This window comes from Parasteatoda tepidariorum, chromosome 5 (genome assembly GCF_043381705.1).
Source record: "Parasteatoda tepidariorum isolate YZ-2023 chromosome 5, CAS_Ptep_4.0, whole genome shotgun sequence".
Taxonomy (NCBI): domain Eukaryota; kingdom Metazoa; phylum Arthropoda; class Arachnida; order Araneae; family Theridiidae; genus Parasteatoda; species Parasteatoda tepidariorum.
In genome coordinates this window covers 42129611-42152147 of record NC_092208.1, presented here as the reverse complement: position 1 = coordinate 42152147, position 22537 = coordinate 42129611, and the positions used below count along the sequence as shown (strand labels likewise).

General features: G+C 30.3%; 1 protein-coding gene across 1 annotated transcript in view; it reads right to left on the bottom strand.

The window, feature by feature from the left end:
• The window catches only part of LOC107451210 (transmembrane protein KIAA1109 homolog tweek), a gene marked incomplete at its 3' end in the record, with an annotated part of 102147 nt that overhangs the window by 55313 nt on the left and 24297 nt on the right, over positions 1-22537 (bottom strand). The window contains 10 exon segments of the mRNA XM_071181348.1: positions 1047-1265; positions 3940-4180; positions 5271-5440; positions 6082-8072; positions 9432-9612; positions 12551-13473; positions 14411-14690; positions 15381-15498; positions 17001-18912; positions 21592-21834. Coding sequence (XP_071037449.1) covers positions 1047-1265; positions 3940-4180; positions 5271-5440; positions 6082-8072; positions 9432-9612; positions 12551-13473; positions 14411-14690; positions 15381-15498; positions 17001-18912; positions 21592-21834 — 6278 coding nt within the window.

Sequence of the window (22537 nt, the reverse complement as noted above, 5' to 3'; positions counted from 1 at the left end):
TAGTGATTAAACATGTTTAAAATTATGAAAAGATAAAATACATAGATATTAAAGTAATAAGGCTGGGGAGAATGATTTGCGACACTATATTCATCTATTTGTTGGCTATGCAAATAAAATAAATGAAAGTTACAACACACTTCAAGGTTTTAAAACAAAATATTCATTATAAAAATTTTAAAAAAATTTAAACCGTAACATAGAATCAATAATATTAAAAAAAACTAATTTTTTAATATAGTGATTAAACATGTTTAAAATTATGAAAAGATAAAATACATAGATATTAAGTAATAAAATTTCACTTAAATTTTATTTCAAAATTAATCTAAAAAATCCTTAATCCAAAATTAGAGTAACTTAGTAAGTAGAATTAGTAAAGTAGTAACTTACATTTTTTTTGTAATAAAAAGTTTTCTTAGATAGTTTTTTTTTAGCATTTTTACAAATATTTAAAATAAATATTAAAAAAATAGTTAACTATCAAAACAAAGGGTTTTTAAATTTGGAAATTTATTTTAACTTTATAACTTCCATAGACTTAACTAAACTCAGTGGCGCGACAGCCCTACAGGGCCAAGGCCTACTGTGCCCATCTCTGTTTTTTTGACCTTGGGCTCTGGAGTGCAAGAGCAGATGTTCCGGTCAGGTGGTCAACCGAACGCAGAACCCCCAGTGTTTAGTTCCCAAGCATGCTTGGTACTCATTTATCGACCCACTGAAGGGATGAAAGGCTGAGTCAACCTTGCCCGGCTCGAGGATCGAACCAGGTACCTGTGACACGACAGCGCGAAGCGCTACCGCTCAGCCACTGGGGTCTAACTTCCATAGCATTTGATATAATACTAATGATTTGTGTGGAGAATTATGAAAAGAGAATTCGAACAAATGGTGAAATATTGATATAGAATAATGACAGATTGTAAGAGGATAGCAAAGAAAATTTTCCGCATTAAAATTAGTTAACACGATTTTCAATAATAATGCTCAATCTTAAATTCTAAATTAAAAATCTTAAGACAGAGAAAGGAATATGTAATATGTACCAAGGCCTCAATGGTTGGCGAGTTGCTCTTAACTCCTGTAATGTAGTTGAAAGTTGGCGACTACTACGAGTCATCATCCCATGGAGAACAACAGGATGCTGAGGTATATCAATATTTATAGGTCCTATGGTGAGCAAAGCGGAGTTACGATCTTTTCCCTTTTTATTTTGAGTAGAGTACAAGGCTTGTGATTTTCCAACGGTCATATTTACAACAGTTCTTAAAGAAAGCAAAGTACATAATTGTTTGAATGAACATTATTACAATTAGCTTTTAATATGTAGTATTTCAAGATAATCATTATTTTATGCAGATATGAATTAAAATGTATGCCACTATAGAAAATTAATCATAATGCCATCTGCCACTTTATAGCTGAAACAGTTATTAAAAATCAAACATTGTATAGCAGTAATGCTCTTTTTTTTCTTCAACTTTTCGCACACTTATTTAAGGCAGATTTCCAAAAGCTCATATAAACTCGAATTTTCTACTTATGAATTCTCTTTTTTATGATTGAATTCAAGAAATCTTGTTTTTAACCTAAAAAATTGCATGATATCAAACATAAAATCGAGCCTATCATTTTTAAGTAAATCACTTCCACAACAGCTAATTATTGTTCAAAAGGATGTTGGAGATTAAAGCACCACAAGATTAAGAAACTTTAGAGAAACCTCTCTTACGTTAGAAAATTAAAATGCCTTGAATACAAACACTATGTTGAAAACAGTTTAAATGACAGTTGGATATTGAAAATCTCATCAAATGATTGCTTACAGAAATAACATAAAGGGTAAACAATCTTTATTTCTTATTCTCAACACATAAACTTTTAAGTCAATTCATCTAAACCAGTGTTTCCCAACGTGGGGTCCACGCCCCACCAAGGGGCAATTTAATTGCAAAGGGGGGCAATTCAAAAATGGACTCGACATGAGTTTAAACCTTTTGCTCTGGGCCATTTAAATGCAATGCGAGATTTCGGTGACAAAATCAAAAGAAAAAAGCAAATTCTTAAATAATTGCGGTCAATAAATATTATGTGACTTAGGGATTTTTTAAGTGACAAACCTGAAATAAAGTATCTGTTTACAGTCGATGGTAAAGCATTTGTGAGTTATTTAGTCAATATCTTTGAAAAGTTGAATATATTAAATAAGAAACTTCAAGGAACAAATAAAACCTTGTTGATGCAAAAGCGAAGATATATGGCTTCATTACCCTTATTGAGTTATGTCAGAAATATATTAACAACAAAAACTTTGAACAGTTTCATTGGCTCCAAAAATGTGAAGTAAATGATACCCCTTTACTTGTTATTGTCTATCATCTGAAAATTCTATCGGCTGATTTAAAAGAAAGATATTCTGATTTAAAACAAGTTTATTTTCCAACATGGATGTTGCAGTCCATGTTAGTGGATTTGTCTGATATATCAAATATATCAAGAAGAACTTGCAGAAATGCAAAATGATGAGCCAGTTAAAACCTTATTTAATATGAAAGGAGTGATGGCATGGCTTCGTGAGGAAACAGAAAACAAATACCCAAATTCAATCAAATGTGCAAGAAAACTATTGTTACCGATTCCATCTTCATATTTAGCTGAATGTGGATTTAGTGCTGTAAATGATTTTATTGGTAAAAAAAAAATCGTCTAGATATAACACAACGGGGAGACTTGAGACTGAGGCTAACCAAATTGGAACCTAAGATAAAATCTACGTGCAGCAAGCATCAAGGGCAAGAATCTAACTTAATTAAAATATTAAATTATTATAGAAAAATATTTATTAAAATTATTTCGAATTTGAATTTTAGTTTTTCATTATATGTTCTGAAAATTTACTTACTTTGTTTCGCTAACAATTTCCTAAGTTTCTTAAGTGAACAATACGATTTTTTTAATATTAAAAATTATGTATATGTTACATAGGGGGGCATAAGAATTTTAGAAAGGCTTAGGTGGGGCATGGTACAAAAAAGGTTGGGAAACACTGATATAAACTATCAATTAAGTCACTAAAAACCTTCATCCAATTAGTTTTTAATTTTAAAGTATAAATAATAATAATAAAATTGACTTTAAAACTCTTTTAGAATTTATAAAGTAATTTTCTTTAACTCTGCACAGCCAATAAGGCAAACGCATAGCATTATAATACCTGCCAACATTGGAGAAATAAAATAACGGAGATTTTACTAACCGATCAAATTTGGGGTTTACAACTACTGATGTTCAACTCTGTAACCTTGTAATTTTGAACCAAATCCAGAAGACAAGGGTACTCCTGGATCAAGTATTGGGAGAAGTTAGCCCCGTGAAGGACTTTTTTATGGAACTAACTCGGATTTGAGTTACGTGGAGAGGAAACCACAAAAACCTCCCACAGGCAGCCTGAGAACAATGGGACTCTAACCCGTGATTTATTTACCACTGAGGATATTTCACGTCAGCACTGTGGTCGGTGGAAGCCAGTTGCGGAATTCGTATCAACCAGTCATCGCTGGGATTCGAACCTGAGTTCACCTCAGTGGAAGGCGAATGCTCTATTCCGAGCCATCACGGCTCGACTTAAACAATTCATACTCAACAAACTGCAGTACTGACAATAGCACGATCTGTTGAGGAATAAGAGAAGTATTTTTTCCATCAGTGAATATTTTGTCACCAATTTTTATTTTCTTCTTTTAAATTTCTTCAACAAATACAAAGAAATTTGAGAATATACAGGTAAACAATAGATAGTCATAAAATACAGGAGTCTTCGTTAAAAAACAGGAGACTTTGCATTTATGCTTTACATTGAAAGTTAACAAGATAATGCTTCTAAAAATTTTATTTCAGTAGCAAAACTCAGTAATAATATTTTAGTTTTATAAAACTTACTGTTGATTGGGTGGAACACCTTCCAAGACAACTACCATAGCTTGGGCCAGCTGCCCAGCAAGCGATGATTCACTCCATTTTCTATTTGTACCACGAACTCTGTCCTTATGTGTTAAACTTAAATGAAATCCATTTAATTCTCCTTCAAGTTTCAAACCACTCAGCATTGCTAAGAGTCTTGTCTTATGCACAGTTGCCACTCCAAATATTATTAAAGGCGTCCAATCTCTAACTATCAGAGCTAATAAAGAAAATTTGAAATTCAGAGACACATTTTCTTAAGGCAACCATCCCATTTATAGAAATTTAAACCAGTAACTATCCCATTAGAGAATTATTACAGGGGTGGAAATTACTAGTCTCTACTCATCTTCACTATATTTTCATTATTACATTATTATACATCTCATTATTAGACTTTTTTTAAAAAATAACAACATGAATTCAAATAATATTACATTTAGTCATAGTATAATAAAAAATGATAATTTGTAACAAAACACAGACCAAAATAAAAATTCAAAAATAAATTTTTCAGAAAAAAGGAAAAAAATCAGCCTACTATCATTTTACATTTAATGCTAATAAAAGGAACAATAATTATTATTTTATCATGATTCAAATAAGCTTTTAGTGGTCCCATATCAAGGAATCTCCATCGAGTTTAAGCTCTGATTATTACGTCCAACCGGAACATTTGCTCTTGCACCCCAGAGCTATAGTTCAAGAAAACTGAGATGGTATAGTAGGCTTTGGCCCTCTATGGGCTGTTATGACACAGAGTTTAGTTTAACTATTACTCCTAGATGTTCTGTGTTAGGACAAAGACATCCTCTCATTATTAATTTTCTGTCTTATTTTCCTAAGGTTTGACACTTAAGTTGATGCTTGTTCATAGCAATAAAACTGCTCCATTTTTAATTATGATTATTAACAAAGAGCATTTAATTAATGATGCAGTCTTTTAAAGCACCGCTAACATCTCTAGAGGCCATGGGTTTCATCCTGGCAGCTGAATGAACAATCAACCTGCGTATAGGCAGCATAGGTTTCTCTATAGTTGAAGAGAGAAATAAAATCTCAAGCGCTCTCCATGTTGTCCTAAACTGGGGTCAAAATTACCAGGCATTTCTACCATAGACGTCAAAGATAAGTTCCTGAAAAACAGGGCTAGGTGTTTGACCATGGTAGTAAATATCAATTATAATATATGTCTGATTTTTTTAAAATTTAGAACAAATCTATTTTGTGCCAAAAACGATAGAACAATTCAGGTAATTTTAAAATATTCAATGTAATAAAAAATTAAATAAATAAATGCAGATGATCACCTTTAGTAAAGCCTTTCAAGTTCTCTTTTGGCACGTCAGGTTTTTCAGAGAAATTGTTGTCCACTGTATCTGCTTGTTGCTCTTTTAGAGGTTCATATTTGCCACTACCCCTGTACTCTTCTGATACATCCAGGGACTTTCTATCTTGAGTAACATGAGTTGTTGAACACCTGGCAGAAGAATGCAGTCTGATTTAAACTACTAATAATAATATAAACAGAATTTAAAATGGTGGATAGGAACATAAACATTTGGAGCATCAGCATAGAAATACTAGGAGTACAGAGAATTTAGAACCTGTTATTATTTTATAAGTAGCCTGAATAGGAGAATGATATTAAGAATTATATTACACATCAGAATTATAGCACAATTCCATATATGTCAGAATAAATGGAATTGTGCACATTTTTAAAATCAATTGCAACACACATCCAAGACTAAAAAAAAGACCATTGTGATTGGGCCATTTGATAAAAATAAATGAGGACAGAAGAGCGGAAAAGGGTTTTTTGAAATAAATAGCAGGAAAGAAGAGAGTTGAAAGGCCCAAGAAATGATGACTAGATGAAGTTGAGTGAGATATTAAACTCATGAAAGTCATAAATTACATAAAAATTAGCTGAAGATTGGAAATTTCAGAGGTGTGTTATGAGATAGACCAACATCCTTTATGGGTGGTAGTGCCAAGGAGTAAGTAAGAAAACAGCATAATATACTGATAAATATTTAAAACAATACAATAAAATATTAAAAAAATGTTAATTAAAAAGCTACTAAAATAAGTAGATGGAAAATCCGAAAAACGTACCTTTCATTCACTGTTTTTGGTTCAGGCATAGTATCATAAAGATCCAAAAGATAAAACATAGTTCTCCAACATCTTGGTTGAAGCTCTTTAATCTCTCCAAGTAATGTGTGTTCAGAGGCTGGGGCAGAACAGGTATCAGGAATATCAATGGCTACCGATTCACTCAATGTGAAACTAATAGGGCTGCAAGAACGATCCTCTTTTGTGGTCGTATCCTGTAAGTTAGTGTAACCTTTAGTGCTGGCCCTTAATCTTTGTGAAAGAGTATGAGGTCTACGAATGCCAGCTGTTATACTAGAAACTCCCACAGATTTGGTTGGAGTAGGTGTTGGAGTACTGAATTTCGGAGGTGGTGGTTTAGGTGAATTTAATCTGTAACTACCAGTTTGACTTACAGAAGGAGAAAACCCTTTCTTTTCATTTTTCACACTCTCCTTAAAAGAACTTGGTCTATTTGCTTTCAATTCGAGTCTCGTTTCTTTGATATTTTCATACATCGTGGAAAACTGATGCAACAGTCGAAGCAATGGCATATTTACCTGCTGAGCAACGAAGTTAATGTCCACGCTGAAGTTTATAATGGTGCTATGTTTGGGACCATTGGATAAAAACATCAAAGCAGGTGATGGGACAAGTATATCATTGCTTATTGTTTCACCTTTATGACAAAGTGTTTCTCTAAGTTCCAGTTCCAGTGAAAACTTGTCACAAATAAATGTGGGAGTATCCATGCTTGTGTCGATAAAAAACTTCCCATGCAAATTTGATTGCTTTCTATTTGATTTTTTCTTTTGGCGAACATTACTGTGATACTCAGATTCGACTATGTCAATTTTTAACATTTCCACTGTAGCTGAAACTGATATTTTTGGTCCAAATGCAATACTGAATGAAGTGTGGAGAGCTTGATTTGGAACACCGATGCTGTTCAAAAGAGGATGGAATATCACATGAGCGTCAGCAAGTTGAATACTCAACGGAGCAAAGTTGACAGCAGCTACAATTGATTTTGGCATTTCCGTTTCAAAGCTATTGTCTGTAGCAAAAGTGCTCTTTTTAGATTCTAGCTGTGCTCTCTCAATTCTTTTTTGGTTGTTTGTATTTCGGATGTATTCTTGCTGCCTTGCCATCCAGTTATATAAGTCCTCATCAACTTGATCTATATCACCATTGCCAAGTGTTTTCTGAGGTGTACCGAATACAGATGACTGCAAATTCGGCTCAATACTGGACAAACTCCAGGTTGTTGACTTTAAACTGTGTCTGCTGTCACTTCTTTTAAGTTTAGAGATAGCATTAAGACCGTATTGTTGTAAAACAAAACCATTACTTTTTCCATTCATACCTCCAGCATAACGGCCTGGAGAGTCAAGGGGACCACCAAGAAGAGGAAAGGCAACACTAGCTCTAGATGTACGCGGTGGATAGCTTGGAAGCTTTCTCCTTGCTTTTTGGGCACCGGAACCACTACTAACAGCTTCTTCAGTAACCTCTTGTTGACTGCTACTGGAACGAGAGCCTGTGTCCCGACTAGAATAAGATTTGTTTGGGGGCGAGCTTTGAGTAGGCATAGCTTTTTGAGACTGACCAAGAGTTAATGAGCCACCTTCAGCAATTAATAAATTAGTAGTTTCATCAGTGACTTCACACTCATCCAAAGATAATTTATCAGCATCATCATTACTGGATAGCATGGCATCAATCTTGGGTGCAGAGAAGGACAAATTTAGAGGCCTCATGTTTTTACGAAATCTAATATTTTGTTCTACAAGAAACGGCATGTAAAGAACATTTTTCCACTGCCGGCTTAGTGAAATTAAACCTCTATAGACTGTTTTAATCGGGGGAATATAATCTGCAACTACATTTTCTTCTACATTTACCAGGTCAACTTGTTTTAAATATCTTCTTAAAACCATTAATAATTGGCAGGATGGATCTTCTTGAAGAGTCTTAGCTAAAGGTGTTAATTTGAAAGCAAGATATTTGCTCTAAAATTGAAAGAAATAAAAAACAAACTGAGAACTTATTTTACAAAAATAAAAACAATAAAAATAAAAAAGACAAAAACTGTTAAAAATTGACTGAAATTTAAACACAGTTTTATATACTTAAACATATTTAAAATGATATACAAAACATAGTTAGTAAAATTAGGTGGCTTAAACAACAATAAAAGTTTTAATTTTAATTTCAAAGAGAAAATATATGAATTTTTTTTTAAATTTTTTCTAAAGGTTGTTCCCAATATTATTATTATACAATAAAAATAATGAGAAAGATTGTGAAATTTGATTTCTCAACATTTGACATGCTTTTAAAGGTACGAACCACATATCGAAATTTTCTATAATTGCATATTTCATTAGTTCCTATTTTTCCTATTTTGAGACCAATAATGAAAGTATAGGCTGGACAAAATAAAATCCATTAAATTGATAGTGATTTTTCTTTTTTTTTTAAATATAAAAATATGAAAGACTTCAATTTTGTTTCTTATATTAACATTGTATATTAACATTGAATTTAAAAATCTTTTGTTTATTTGACAACAAAATAAAAATTTTATACTTATTACTCAATTTTTCGGTAAATTCATAATATGATTGACTAAATAAAGTTTTACAGTTTGTCAATAGTAATTATTAATATTTGATTCAAACTTTCCTTTTTAGCTCAAATTTTACGACAAAATGTTTTTTCTTTTAAAAAAAATAACAATTGATGGGGCATTGCACTTTCGTCATACCAAATAATAAAAGTAACGATGCATAAATAAGAGGCATATAAATATTTTAGAAGCATATAAATTTTAGACATGGTTATCACTTTATTTATATGCCTCAGAACTTATGCCGGCTTCAGAAATAATACATAAAAATAAGTATAATAAATGCAATTTTACAATACTGTTTCAATTTAAAACATCCTTCAAAGATTATAGAAAAATTATAACTTACCTTGAAATTTAAAAAAAATTAAATTTGAAAGATTCAAATATGGATTCAAAATCAGACTGGTTTGAAATTGTTGACAAAAGAGAACAATTATTACAACTAGAATTTCAAAAATACAACAAACAAAACCTAATTATATTTTTAATAATTTAAAATAAAAGTGTATCTAAACAAGATTCTTAATAATTTCAAAACTTTTTTAAAAACTTTCAAATGCTTTGATGAATTGAGTTTAAAAATATTAAAGATAAACAAAAGAATGTTATTTTTTAGTGATTTTATAAAAAGAAATACATCAATAGATTTAAAGTTTGAGGTGCAATGAAATAGAATGCAGCTTTAGAATAAAGAAAATGAATTTAAAATATATATATATATATATGTTCCATTTACCTTCACAGGCATATGTATACTCTGTACTTCTAAAGCTTCAGCCATTAAACACGCCATTATTGCAGCAGATCTCTGTCCGGCTTCCTTTGCCATTTTTTTGGCTGAAACAAGCAGTCGATCACTCGGTTTCAGCCATGCATTTATAGATGGAGTAGCGGTACTTAGCAAATGCCAATCTAACCTAAAAAATTATAATCATTATACAAACTGATATTAAAAACAATTTAAATTCAAATATGAACTTTTTTTACTTTTTATGTCAAAAACTAATTATTTAGGGAATACAAAATATTTTTTTTCAAAAAATTTAAATAAAAACATAGTATGATAGTTTTCAAATAAGTAAAAGCAAGAAAATTTTTCTTTAACAAAAAAAACTTAACAAATCTTTTATATGAAATGATGAAATCTTTAATATGAATGTGTTTTAGCAACAAAACTATTGAAGTTCTTCTTAAAGAAAAATAGTTTTAATAACAATTCTGAAACAATTTAACAATTGTGGGAGACTTCAAAAATAGATATATCAACTGGGTTGGCAACTTGGCGAATTTGAGCAACACCATTTGCATCAACCATTTTGTCCACTCATTAGTTTGTTTTCTGGATTCTATTGAGAATCAATTTGTTGTGGTTTATCATAATCATTAATTTTGTTCTGAGATAATGTAACTTTAAATGGCGTAATTTTCAAGTTCACAGGAACCAAATATTGATATGTATTATATCCGTTCAAGAAATAACTTATGTCATTAATGCTTATTAATTAAATGAAAATTATTTTTTTAAAAACTCACGTTGTTAGTTCATATTAACATTATAATTGCAGTTTGAATTTTAATCTGTTTCATGGAATTTAACAAAATAAAGAAAAAGCATAGTTGATAGAAACTAATTTAAAACAGCTTCCTTAAAATTTAAATATTCTCCTAACTAACTATAGAAAACCAAGTTAAACACACTTTAAAATGACATTCATACCATCTTGATTAATTTCCCTTCAATTAAAAAGTTTATTTTCATTGTCAAGTCAAAACTTAACCAATGAAATAAATTTGAAGCAACACACTTTTAATAATTACGAAAAAAATTGCATTTATTTTCTGAGAATAATTTAGATTAGCATTTTTTATTAAATCTAAAGCTTATTATTTTCGAAATAATAAATAAAAACTAATTTAAAAAAACCATCCATAGAGAAATGAAAATGATTCTGTAGTGAAATGTGTATTTGAATGAAAAAACAAGCAAACATTAGTTTTAGGCATCAAAATTGCATGAAAATTTTTCAATTGCTAAAATTCAACTTTTTAATCTAGGTAATACGGTTAATCATTTAGGATGTGTTTCTACAATTTTTGATACTGAAAAAAAAACTTATGAGAAAAACCTTTAAAAAAATTGCAAATTATGAAAAATATATTTAAATATCGGATTCAAGACTGTAGAACAACAATAAACCAAATTTTACGCTCAAAACAATCAATTTTTATTATCATAATTTTGTCTCTTTTATGTAGGCTAATTAAAAAAGGATCATTATAAAATTTTTCTGCATAAAAAAAGTTTTTAATATAATCTATGGAATCAAGTTTACAATTTTTAAGTACATAAACCTGGAATCACTAAAATGATAGAAAAAAATCTTGAAAACGTACATTTTAATCCTAATTAATTAAATACAAAAATTCAATTTTCTGTCAGTAAACAGACAGCTAAATTGTGAAAAAAACAATAACTAAAGTAAAAAGCATTTGCTATGTTCTCTCAACAATCATTAATATTAAAGTCAAAAATGAAAATTAAATTTAGAACTTTTAAATCAAAATAAAGTTAATAACTATCATGTAATTAACTTCAGAAATAAAGTTATACAAGTAAAAAAATAATGCGATTGATAATGGATGTAAAAGAAATTAGAACAGTAAGTTAGGACTAAACCTCTAAATAAACAATGCAGTAATAATTTTGCAATAATTTAAACTAAAACTCAGTGGCGTGACAGCCCATAAAGTGCCAAGGCTTACTGTGCTCATCTCAGTTTTTGTGACCTTTGGGCTCTGGAATGCAAGTGCAAATGTTCCGTTTAGGTGGTCAGCCCAACGCGGAATCCTCTGTGTTGAGTTCCCAAGAATGCTTGATATTTATTCTATCAACCCACTAAAGGGATGAAAGGCTGAGTCAACATCGCTTGGTTCAAGGGTCGAACCAAGGACCTGTGGCACGACAGCGTAAAGCGCTACCACTCAGCCACCGGGCGTCTTTGTAATAATTTGCACAAATAAAAAATATTATAGTAAGAATAGAGAAAGCAAAACTGTAACATAAACATTACATTAATATAATGAAAATAAATTTAATATTAATTTAAACTCTTTATCATTGTAAACAGTAGAGAGATAAGTAGTTTTTCTAAAGTTTCCTTTAACTATAACCACAAGAAAGTATTATTTGAAAATAAAAATTTAATATTAAATCAGGCTTCTTTTGAAAATGTAGACTTATTTACCTTCTTCAGGGTGCATAGCCAAATTTTTCAACAAAAAATAAGTATCTTTTAAGCACTTTTCAAGCACTCAAAAATATTTTTAAGCACTTTCAAAAAAAATATAATTAGGCAGGGTAGGCAAGTTTTTGACAATTGATGATTTTATCTGGATTTAACCGTCATGTCAAGGGAAAAAAAACTTTAGTTTTGTTAGTCAAAAATCATGAAATTTTGAATCATAAAACGAATGGCGTTTTCATACGCTAAGGACCAAGGGTACACCGAAATAGATTGGGGTTGAATTAATTGTGAAAGCATTGAATAGAACAACATGAACAGTGTCTTTTTGTATAATACGTGACGAAAATCAAGAGGGTAAAGGGAAAATTAAGCACTTTTTAAAAACACCCAATGAAAAAAGCATCTTTAAGGGCTTTTAAAAAAAGATAATCGAAAATAAGCACCTTCAAGCACTTTTTAAAAATGCTACACACCCTGTTCTTTAAGTATATTTCTTCAATTGATTTCTTTAGTTTTAAAAATTTCTTTTAAAAACAGAGAAAATGAGCACAAAATTTTTAAAATAAATTTGCTTTCATGCGCATAAATGCAAATAATTGAGAAAACATACCTTGTGAAATCAATTTTGCGTGTGTTAGGAGTCCGAGGAGGCGCTGCAAAATTGAACCATACAGTTTTCAATTCTGTTATAAAAGAAGATGCATCTCCTTTCAAATTTTGATTATTTAGATCCGATCTACTATCGTACATGCTGCTATAGCTTCCACATTCTGAGACACAAGAAGGAAATGACACCTTTGCATCCCAATTATCCTCACATTTACATTGCTTATGGCATTGTTTAGAAGGAGGGCGCTCACTTGATGGCTTCTTATTAGATTTGTTTTCATTCTTCGGCTCGACCATAGGTTTTCTTTCATCCACATCGACACAGTTAAATGAATCATAACCCCACCTTTTTATGAATTTCACACCAATATCTTCAAGTCCACATTCGAACATTATGAATCCCATTTTTTCTTCATCCAAATACTGATTCCATTCTACATCCATAAACGCATCTTGTTTATCACTCTGTTTGGATAACTGACGCCCAAAGAAATGATTTTCGAAAGTGAATTCAACTTTACTCCTATGGTATGGAATCACCGTAAGCATAGCTTCCTTCAATATGCTGCTATTATTTTTAAGCCTGCGCAACTGGCAATGAATGCACATAACTGAAGCTGATAAAATTGTCTCTTCCTGCTGAGTTTCACTAGTTTCAACAGTTAACAATTCGGTAGGTAAAGAATCAGTTTTTGCTTTCTTTGATGAGCGTTCATTGATTTTAGTCCGAGCAACGCTACCATTGCAATAGTCTGTAAAAGTTTGAATCACCTTTTTTGCTTGACAACTATGTGATAATTGAATTGATGTATTATCGATACAAATTGACAGAAGTGAAACACAGGTTAAATCCTTTAAATTATCAAGAGCAGAGAAAGCTATTACTTCTTCAACTATGGAGGCTTGCATGATGCTAACATTTATCTAAAAGTGGAAATAAATTAAAATAAATATTCATATTTCATTCAGAAAATAAATTAAAGTCATTATTATATCTAGTTTTACAAGGTGCACAATGCAATATGTCTTTATTTAAGATGTGTATTTTATTTAAGATGTGTATTATTTATGTGTATTTATATAAAAGGATGTTTTGTTTTTAATGTTATAAAAAATTATATTTTTTACTTTTTAATGCTATAAAATTTCTACTTCAATTTTTTGTAAGGAAATATGTTAAAATAAATTTTCAAACCATAACTTTTAATCTAAGAATTATCGTATAGATTTTTTATTTTAATGAAACTGTTACATTTTAACTGAGATAAAGATTAAAGCATTTTATGCTCATTTTTTTTAAGTTTTCAATTTTCAAATTCTATTTCATAGTAAAGTATTTCAAAGCACTTTGCAGATTATAAATTGTCCATAGCAATTATTTGTAAGATTTGGAAGCTATTTTTAGCATACTTATAATAATCCTAAATGAAAAGTTTGGCTATATAGTTCGTAAATGTTCAATTGAGAAACTTAAAGCAAAAAAAATAGAAAGTCCAATTTTTTTTTTTTTCTGTAGTTAATAACTATTTTGAAATATGCAAAATCTGAGTAAAAGTGCATCATAAACTGCCACCTGTTCCATAAATAGCGTGAGAAAAATTTTTTATCATTAACGAAAATACAAATGAGAAGCCTTAGTATATCTATTCAAAATACTATGGGCAAAATCTCAAATGGATAAAGTATAGTGTTAGAAAACAAAATACCACAGGATAAAATAACACAAAACACAATCTCAACGGGACAAAATATTGTAGAGCAGAATCTTGTACAAGTGAATTCTGGGTTCAATTCTTATGTAAATCAAATACAATAAGACAAATATAATATGGTACACAATGATGATTGAGTCAAAACTTACTTTAGCAATTTTTATCAGTGCTTTCGTGTGAGTATTTCGAGTTTCTTCATAGTTGTTTCCAAGGTTCTCAGAGCTTCCATCATTTATCTTTTCTGAATTTGAAATATTGCGCTTTTTATATTTCTCTATTATTTGTGCACGAAGCTGGCTCAAATGAAGAACTTTTTCCTTTTTTAGCTGATTGCTCTTCTGCACTTCATGGGAGCACATGACATGTAAATGGTTAACAATCGTAAGTGGATGCAGCTGAGCTAATGTTGGAGTGAGAACATCGATGAAACTGCAATAACAAAAAAATTAAACTCAATCATACAAAATATCATATAAAAATTTAAAGTAAAATGAAAGGATATTGGTCTTGTTGTGTCAGACAGAATCAGCATGGTTCAAGCAAATAATTAAAGTGTTTAAAAAAAATTTGTACATTGAGAGTTCAAAAAAGTCAGTTTTAATTTGAGGCAGAAAAGTTGAGTTATTCTTCTGTCTCTTTTTTTAATGCAAACAAATGATTTAATGTTAAATAAACTGTTTTAACACAAACTTATAATTGTAATGGAAAATATTTTCTAGCATTGTGACAGCTGAATTGTACATTTTTTCCTGAAATAAAAATTCCTATAAAATTGATAATGGAACAAAGATTATCTCATTGGTGCCTATCAGATTAATGTTACCTAAGTTTCCAGAAATGATAAATCAAATTTTTTATATTTAATAAAAATTCTTCTATCAATGTTAATAATATTGATAAAACAATATTTTGATAAAGAATATATGATAAATTTCATCCAATTATAACTAAATAAATATTTAGGATGACATGTATAAACTATAAACTTAATTGTTTGAAAAGTCAGCAAAGGATTATTTACAATTAAAAAGATAAAATAGTTCACAGTTTATTTCACTGGCTCCTTGTCTCAGCACTGACCCAATTATAAATTTTATTTAACAAACATTTATACTAAACCTTTTCAAACTTTCAACCAGCAATGGTGAGATTTTAAAATGAACATCGCCACTCAATTTAATGACAAAGACAATTTTTGAAGCAATTTTAGTACTATGATCTCCAGAGTTGTATTCATCTGCAACATAAAAAAAATATTATGTAACATACATTTAAAAAAAGGGAAAAAGATTGCATTCATTTGCTTATCAATCGTCTCAAGCTACAGTCAAACTTCGACCTATCGTTCCCGCATTGCTCCTGTTCCCATATGTATTACTTTGTTTTACCATTCCCGCGACAAATACTATTTTTATACTGTTTTATTTCGTTTTGAGAGAAAAATAGTAACTCCTGATACTAATGGAGAAGAAAATAAAGATTTGTTACCTCTAACATTATGTTTGATGTTTAAGCATCAGATGATTGAATGATGAAAATTTTAAGACTTGTGGTGTGATGTCAGTTTAAGATATGGTTGTAGAAACCGAAGTAAAATGGCACTTACTTAAGGCTTTTGAAAGAAGCAATGATAACACTAAAAATTATATAGTTTTGTGGTAGATATGTATTGCGAAAAATTATTCTCATTGGTTAAGAGGCTTCTACCCTCTCCATCTAGGATTTTAGGTGAAAATTTTAATTAGTGTTTTCTTCTTATTTTTCATATTTGGCAAACTTCGAAAGATATGGTTTTATTAGATGCACAATACCTTTCAAAAAAGGTAGAAAATAAAGGGGTTGCTTCAGTAGATTAGGAGAAATAGTGCTTAATAATTTTTATAACATCTATGAATTTTTTCTCAAAACTTTTAAGCAATAAAATGATGTGATTTATGGTTTTGGGTATTTAATTTAAAACTGCATGTTTCTCAAGTTTTTTTTTAATTTTTTAAAATCCAATCTTATTACAGTTTAAACTGAAGAAAAGCGATTTTTGATGACACTAAAAATTTCCTTTATCAATAATTGCATAAAAACAAAGATACTTATCAAAAATCTAAAAACAGACAAACAACTGTTTACTATTTAACTTTCAAAAACCGTATTGGTAGAATTGTATTGGGCATAATTTTGAGAGAAAAATTAATTGAGAATCTAAAATACTAATTGAGAAATAAAATAATAATCTCAAGATCTAACTGCGTAGCGAACTTGTATTTTACATGCATCAAAACATGCAAATAGGCCCAATAATTTATTTAAAATTTTGAATTGGTGTATTGGAAATCGAATTAATGAAAAAAATATATCAATTTATTAAACCACTCTGATTACATCCAAAAGCAACTTACAATCTCTTCAAAACCAATGCTAGCTGTTTTAAAAAAAAAAATTATATCAAAATAAAAATAAAAACTACACTGATACTGCCTTGCACGCTTCACTATTTTTCTTGCTTTTGTCAACCTTGCTTTCTTTAAAGTCCTGACAGAGTAAATAGCCATAATCAGTTTATTTGTGAAAATTAAATAAAGAGGATTAGAAGCATATTTAGAATTTTCCCTTTCCGTCTCCACCCCTTTAACAGTTGAGTTAGGGTGGGAGAGGAAGCACACCTTAAGATAGTTTTAAAAATTGTTATATAAATAAGCAAGTTTAAATATTTTTTTAAAAAAATAAGCTTTTTAAGAAATTTACCTTTTTTTAGTTCCTGGTGTATTAAACCTGGTTTAAATTCATCGTCAGAATGGGTTGACATAGATTTCTGAGCATATTGAAATTTGTGACGATGGCTTGATGTTCTGTTCTTGTGCACCATGTGTATAGATGTGAAACCTTCAGTTAAAGGAACAAATTTTGGTTTCCAGGCAGAGTGTGTCCGATGAAATATGAAGTCTTTGTTGTGTCCATTATGATGTCCATCAAACTGAGAAACCAGGTGAGGTAATGGTGGCTGCTGAAACCACTGAAGACACTGAAGCTGTGTCATGTGAGCCATATAGCAAGACATTAATAAAGGTGACTCTATGATAGGTTTGTCCATTTGATTATGGAGATCAACTAGTGCAATATCTTCTTGTGATGACATAGCTGATAAAAATGAGGTGCTAGAAATTGAGTTAGAATCTGATGGATCGTGGTGATTGCCACACGATGGAGTACGCTGCAAAACAGTAATATGAAGATCACTGTCACTAGATTGCTGTGATGGAGTTTCTTGTATGTCATGCAGTGATCTACGAGCAGTTGCCACTTTTCTATCGATTGAATTCGTACCATTTTTTAAAGTTACATGACGTTTCTCTTCATCTACATGAAACTCATCAGGATTATCACCAGTTTCTGCAGAGGATTCGCCATCTTCATCAGCAGAAAAATAACTTTCTGTGGAATGAGTAGATTCAGTAGACGCAGCTCTACGAACTGATCTTGGGGAATAACTCCTTGCGGCAATACTCGCAAGTGAATGTCTTGAGCCATTATTTTCTCCTCTTCCATTTGGACTTATGTTTAAAGATATCCGTGAACTGTACTTATTTTGAGATAAACCTGGACTTATACTTTCCTCTTTCACCAATGAAATTGGATTAATGTTCGACTCTAATATGCTTTTCCAATCATCCCCTTTCATTGTTGGTTTTCGATCAAGTTTCCCTGCTACGGGAGCAGATTGTGCCATAGAGATTTGATAAGAAGAAAGAACCGATGAACTAGATGGCATAGACACATGAGTTGGACTACTAAATTGCCTTTTTATGCAACGAACATGATTGTATCTCTGTTCTCTGGGAAGTGAAGGAATACTGGAATCATACAACATACTATCTGTGTTGGTGTCATTAACTAATCTTGAGTGATTGAAGAAAGATATTTTGTCATCTAGATAACTTTCTGAGAATGCACTATAACCTCTATTAATAAAATGAGAATCATTATCTGATGATTTTGAAAATGTTGTATCGTTTAGTTTAGTTCTGCTATGAGCATGAGAATTCTCAGTTATGATGACTGATTTTTCAGAATGACTGGAACTATATGGAAAATTGGGTAGATTTTCAGGAGCATCAAATACAAAGTGACCTCTATGCAGTAAGCTTTCGCCATAACCCAAATTATTATCAAAACTGATTTGATATTTGGCAGAGACAGCTGAAATGTCTTCCAAATGATTATTTATGTTGAAAAAATATATCCCATTCTTATTGCTCCCAAAAAAGGAGCAGCCACCAACACATCCACACTTCCCATGAGAAGCTTGAGGTATGGGTGAAACATCTATGGGCCATAAAAACCACAATTTCTTTTTCTTATTATCATGCACACGTAAAAAGTTCTCTTGTTGTGTGTCATCATTTCTCTTCATTTGTGATGTAGCTGAATCAATGAACATTGGACCAAAGCTAAAACCACCGACTTCAAGCCAAATATCTGACGCTGAATTTTGCTGAGACATAATCCCATGACTGACTATATTGTATGCAGATGAACATACTAGATTCGAGCTTATTTTTGCATACTGTTTGAAGTGCACAGACTGCAGCAGCATGCTTAAACCTGACACAGTATCATTTCCATGGAGATTACAGGTTGCAAGTCGCAAAGGAAATACCTAAATCGATGAAAAGTTGATAAATAAAAACAATAACTATCAATAAAAAAGATGTTTAAAGGCTACTCAAACAAATTACAGTGGTTTCTCATGATTGTGATAACTCAAGAAAGAACAATTTTTTGTTAGCATTAAGCTATGTTGATTTTGATTAATAAAAAATATCATAAATTTAACACAAAGACTCTTTTTAATAAAAAAAAAATCGATTGCCTTCTAGAGTAAAAAAAAAGTTGCCTTTGGTTAATCTTGCTCTACAGTCAAGAGCTACACTAATGGGCTATATTGAACACAGTCTGGGATTCCTTTTTAATGATGATCCAAAGACAATACTGGTGCCTTTGTGGAATACACTCCCACAATTTAACTTAAAGGGTAAATGGTGATAACCTCCAAACTATGAATAACAAGACAGATAAGTTTTTTATGTGCTAAAATTTTTTACTTATTTGTAATTTAATGAATTTGCAAAAATATATATATTTTTTTGATTAACACATAAATAGCATAGAATAAGCTAATGAAAGAAATCTAAGTCTTTTTACATGCAATATTAGCCTTGAATCACATAATGCAAAGCTTGTTTATTTTTGTATCCCTTGCAGATTTGTTCTGATGTATCTTTTGAACAGCTGTAATTCACTTTGCATGAATGCATTAAACAAGTAATTTGCACCCCTTGCCCACTCAAATTTTGATGAATAAGTAATAATGGAAATTTTGATAAATGAATTTCAAGCCAATTCTTTAATAAAGAACATTCTTTATTTGCCTCTTTTTTAAAAACCTTTGCTTCTTTGAAGTGTTGTGAAGGAATTGAAATTTTTGATATAGCAACTTTTATAGAGAATGATAATTAAGAACAGTAACTAACCGAGAAAGGTAAAAAAAACTGGTTGCAAAACCAACTTATTTTAATCTTTTTATAGAGGTTCAAAACATCTTTGACCAATATAAATTATTAACAATTATACAGGGTTGCCCCTAAAATCTGGAGAAAAAAATTTCCTGTGTTTTCCCTGCACATATTATACACAATATATTAAGAGGAAACAACAATTACTATGCTCTTGTGTGAGCTAGGCTACTGGATTAACTATATTTATTAGTTTTAATTGCTGGAAAAACAACTGAACATACTTAAATAATGCTATAGTAAATGAAATAGTTTAGTATAGCTGAAATATCATGGTTAAATATCCCACAGATTACGCTTTGAGTGGTCATCATTTTTTAAAAGACAAAAATAAGAAACAAAATTCCCCGTATTTTCCCAATTTGTAAAGAAAAATCAAAATTCCCTGCATTTTCACTGTTATTTTAGGTGACTTTTGAATTCCCTGTATTTTTCAGGTTTCCCCTATTCTCCCTGTGGAGTGGCAACCCTGTGTTATAGTACATATTTACTAATAAAATATTACACAAGTAAATATAAATAACACTGCACCAGCACACAGCTGTGTATCTATAACACTGAATGTGACATTCATCTGAATGTTTGCTACGGCTAGAGAGAAAAACAAGAACCCCAATTCCCCACACCAGCCTACCAAACACATCTCCTGCAGCAAACTCAACATGTCCATAGGGTGGAGCCTTTGAATACTAGAACCTCATCATTCCCTACCAGTTTTGTCCTAATTTTTAATTTTTTTATGAACCATGTCAATTAATGTTACAAGTATTCTCTTAACATTTAACAATATATAATGAAATCTCGTAAAAGTTTCAAAATGTGTTACAAAAAATGCCAGAAGAAAAAAAAAATATTTTTTTTTGCTATACATAAAGAAATCTGAAAAAATGTAATGAAACTTATAAGCATTATCCATTAACTGTTATTCACAGGAATTGGCAGAAACAACAAGCATGTTTGCATTAACTAGAGTTCTATATTAAACAGAGTAAATTTAACAAGACATCAAAGAGCATATATGTCATAGTTAAAGCAAAAATGATAGTTAAACCTAAGTTTAAATGGTTAAATTGAAGTTTATCACTCCGAGTCAGTAAAAGCTGAAAAACTATTCAATACTTCTATGTTTAACTTGCTAAAACATAAAACTAGATTCTAGTCAGTTAAAGCCTAAAGTTACATAATATATGTATGATAAGGTAATATATTATTAGGAAGTACATAAAAAAACTCTTTACCGGTATAATACCTATGAGTCTTGTAGGATATTATGATTCACTACATTGCTTTTTAAGGTTAAGGTTCATAGTTCAAACAATAATGCATATGTTGGCTTCTGCCTTAAATCGACTGGGAATGCTTAAATCAAGTTTTAGCCGACAGTCAATAAAAATAAAAAAACATTGGAAATTTTTAGGCTTTAACTCATAAGGGTCGGCAATCCCCAGTTTTAACTGGTTAAGCATAGGTACCTCTTTTATTACTGCTTTATCTGTAACAAATTATAAGAAGAATTAATAACGAAGAAAAATGAAAATACTTTTCGCTTAATTTCAAATTGTTCATTAAAAATGGTTTGAAGTTGCTTCATGTAACAGTTTAAGAGTGAATATGCACATAAAAAAATACAAAAGGATTTAATAATATAATTCCCAAGTAAAAAATTCATGGAAAAAAACATGCTTTTTATATTTTACCTATCAAAGTGGCTATTAAGAAGCAATAACTACTAAACATTAATTAAAAAGGTAATTATTAAATACTTCAATTTCAATAGCGGTTCCACTTTCAACAATGCACAAATCTATAGCATCAATAGAAAGACGAGTCATCCTATATTTAATATCATCTGGGCTAGGACACACCAAAGTAGTAGTAGTATGTGTGCAGTTGGATTGGGGTATGTCATGTTGGCACAATTTGAAAGCGTGTGGAGGCTGAAGATCACAATCAGACTGTTGCACTTGAAAAACAAACAGCTCAAAACCAGTCACAGTATGATAAACCTAATGAACAACGTAATATGTTTAATTTATTGCTAAAAAAGATTCATGCATTGTGCTGTACTTGTTACAAATTGTAATATTCTTTGTAATAGTTGCTTAAAAGTTCCATTCAATAATATTTGATAGAACAAGATAGTATTCAAGTGCACCATCACAGAAAAAAAACTTACTCAGCAGTTCCCTTTTTTTTCTGCTATGGAACCTTAAATGATTGCAGTTCCTTTGACAAAAACAATTATGAATGTATTAAACAATAAAAAACAACTTTACTTTGACTTTTCCTTAAAAGGAAAACTAAAAAGAACTGTTATAAACATTTAAAATAAATATATTTTTTGGAAACATCTTGTTACAAGAGGATTAAATTATTTGATTTTGACTTCAAAAAAATGATCTGAAATACTAACGCATTTTTTTTAAATCCACATTCCTTTTCATAACTTATTCAGTACATTGTAATTAAAAAAAATTATATATACTTCTTAAAAAAATATTACCATTAATTATATATATTTTTAAAAAAATATTTGGATGTCATTAAAAAATTGTAATATATTGCAATTTTCATAGCCATTTTACTTTAAATAATTTCATAAAGGGAAGAGAAATATTAAGTAAATAATAGATTATTCATTAGATCTAAATATAATTACAGGTTTCAAATATATATATATATATATATATATATATATACACACACACA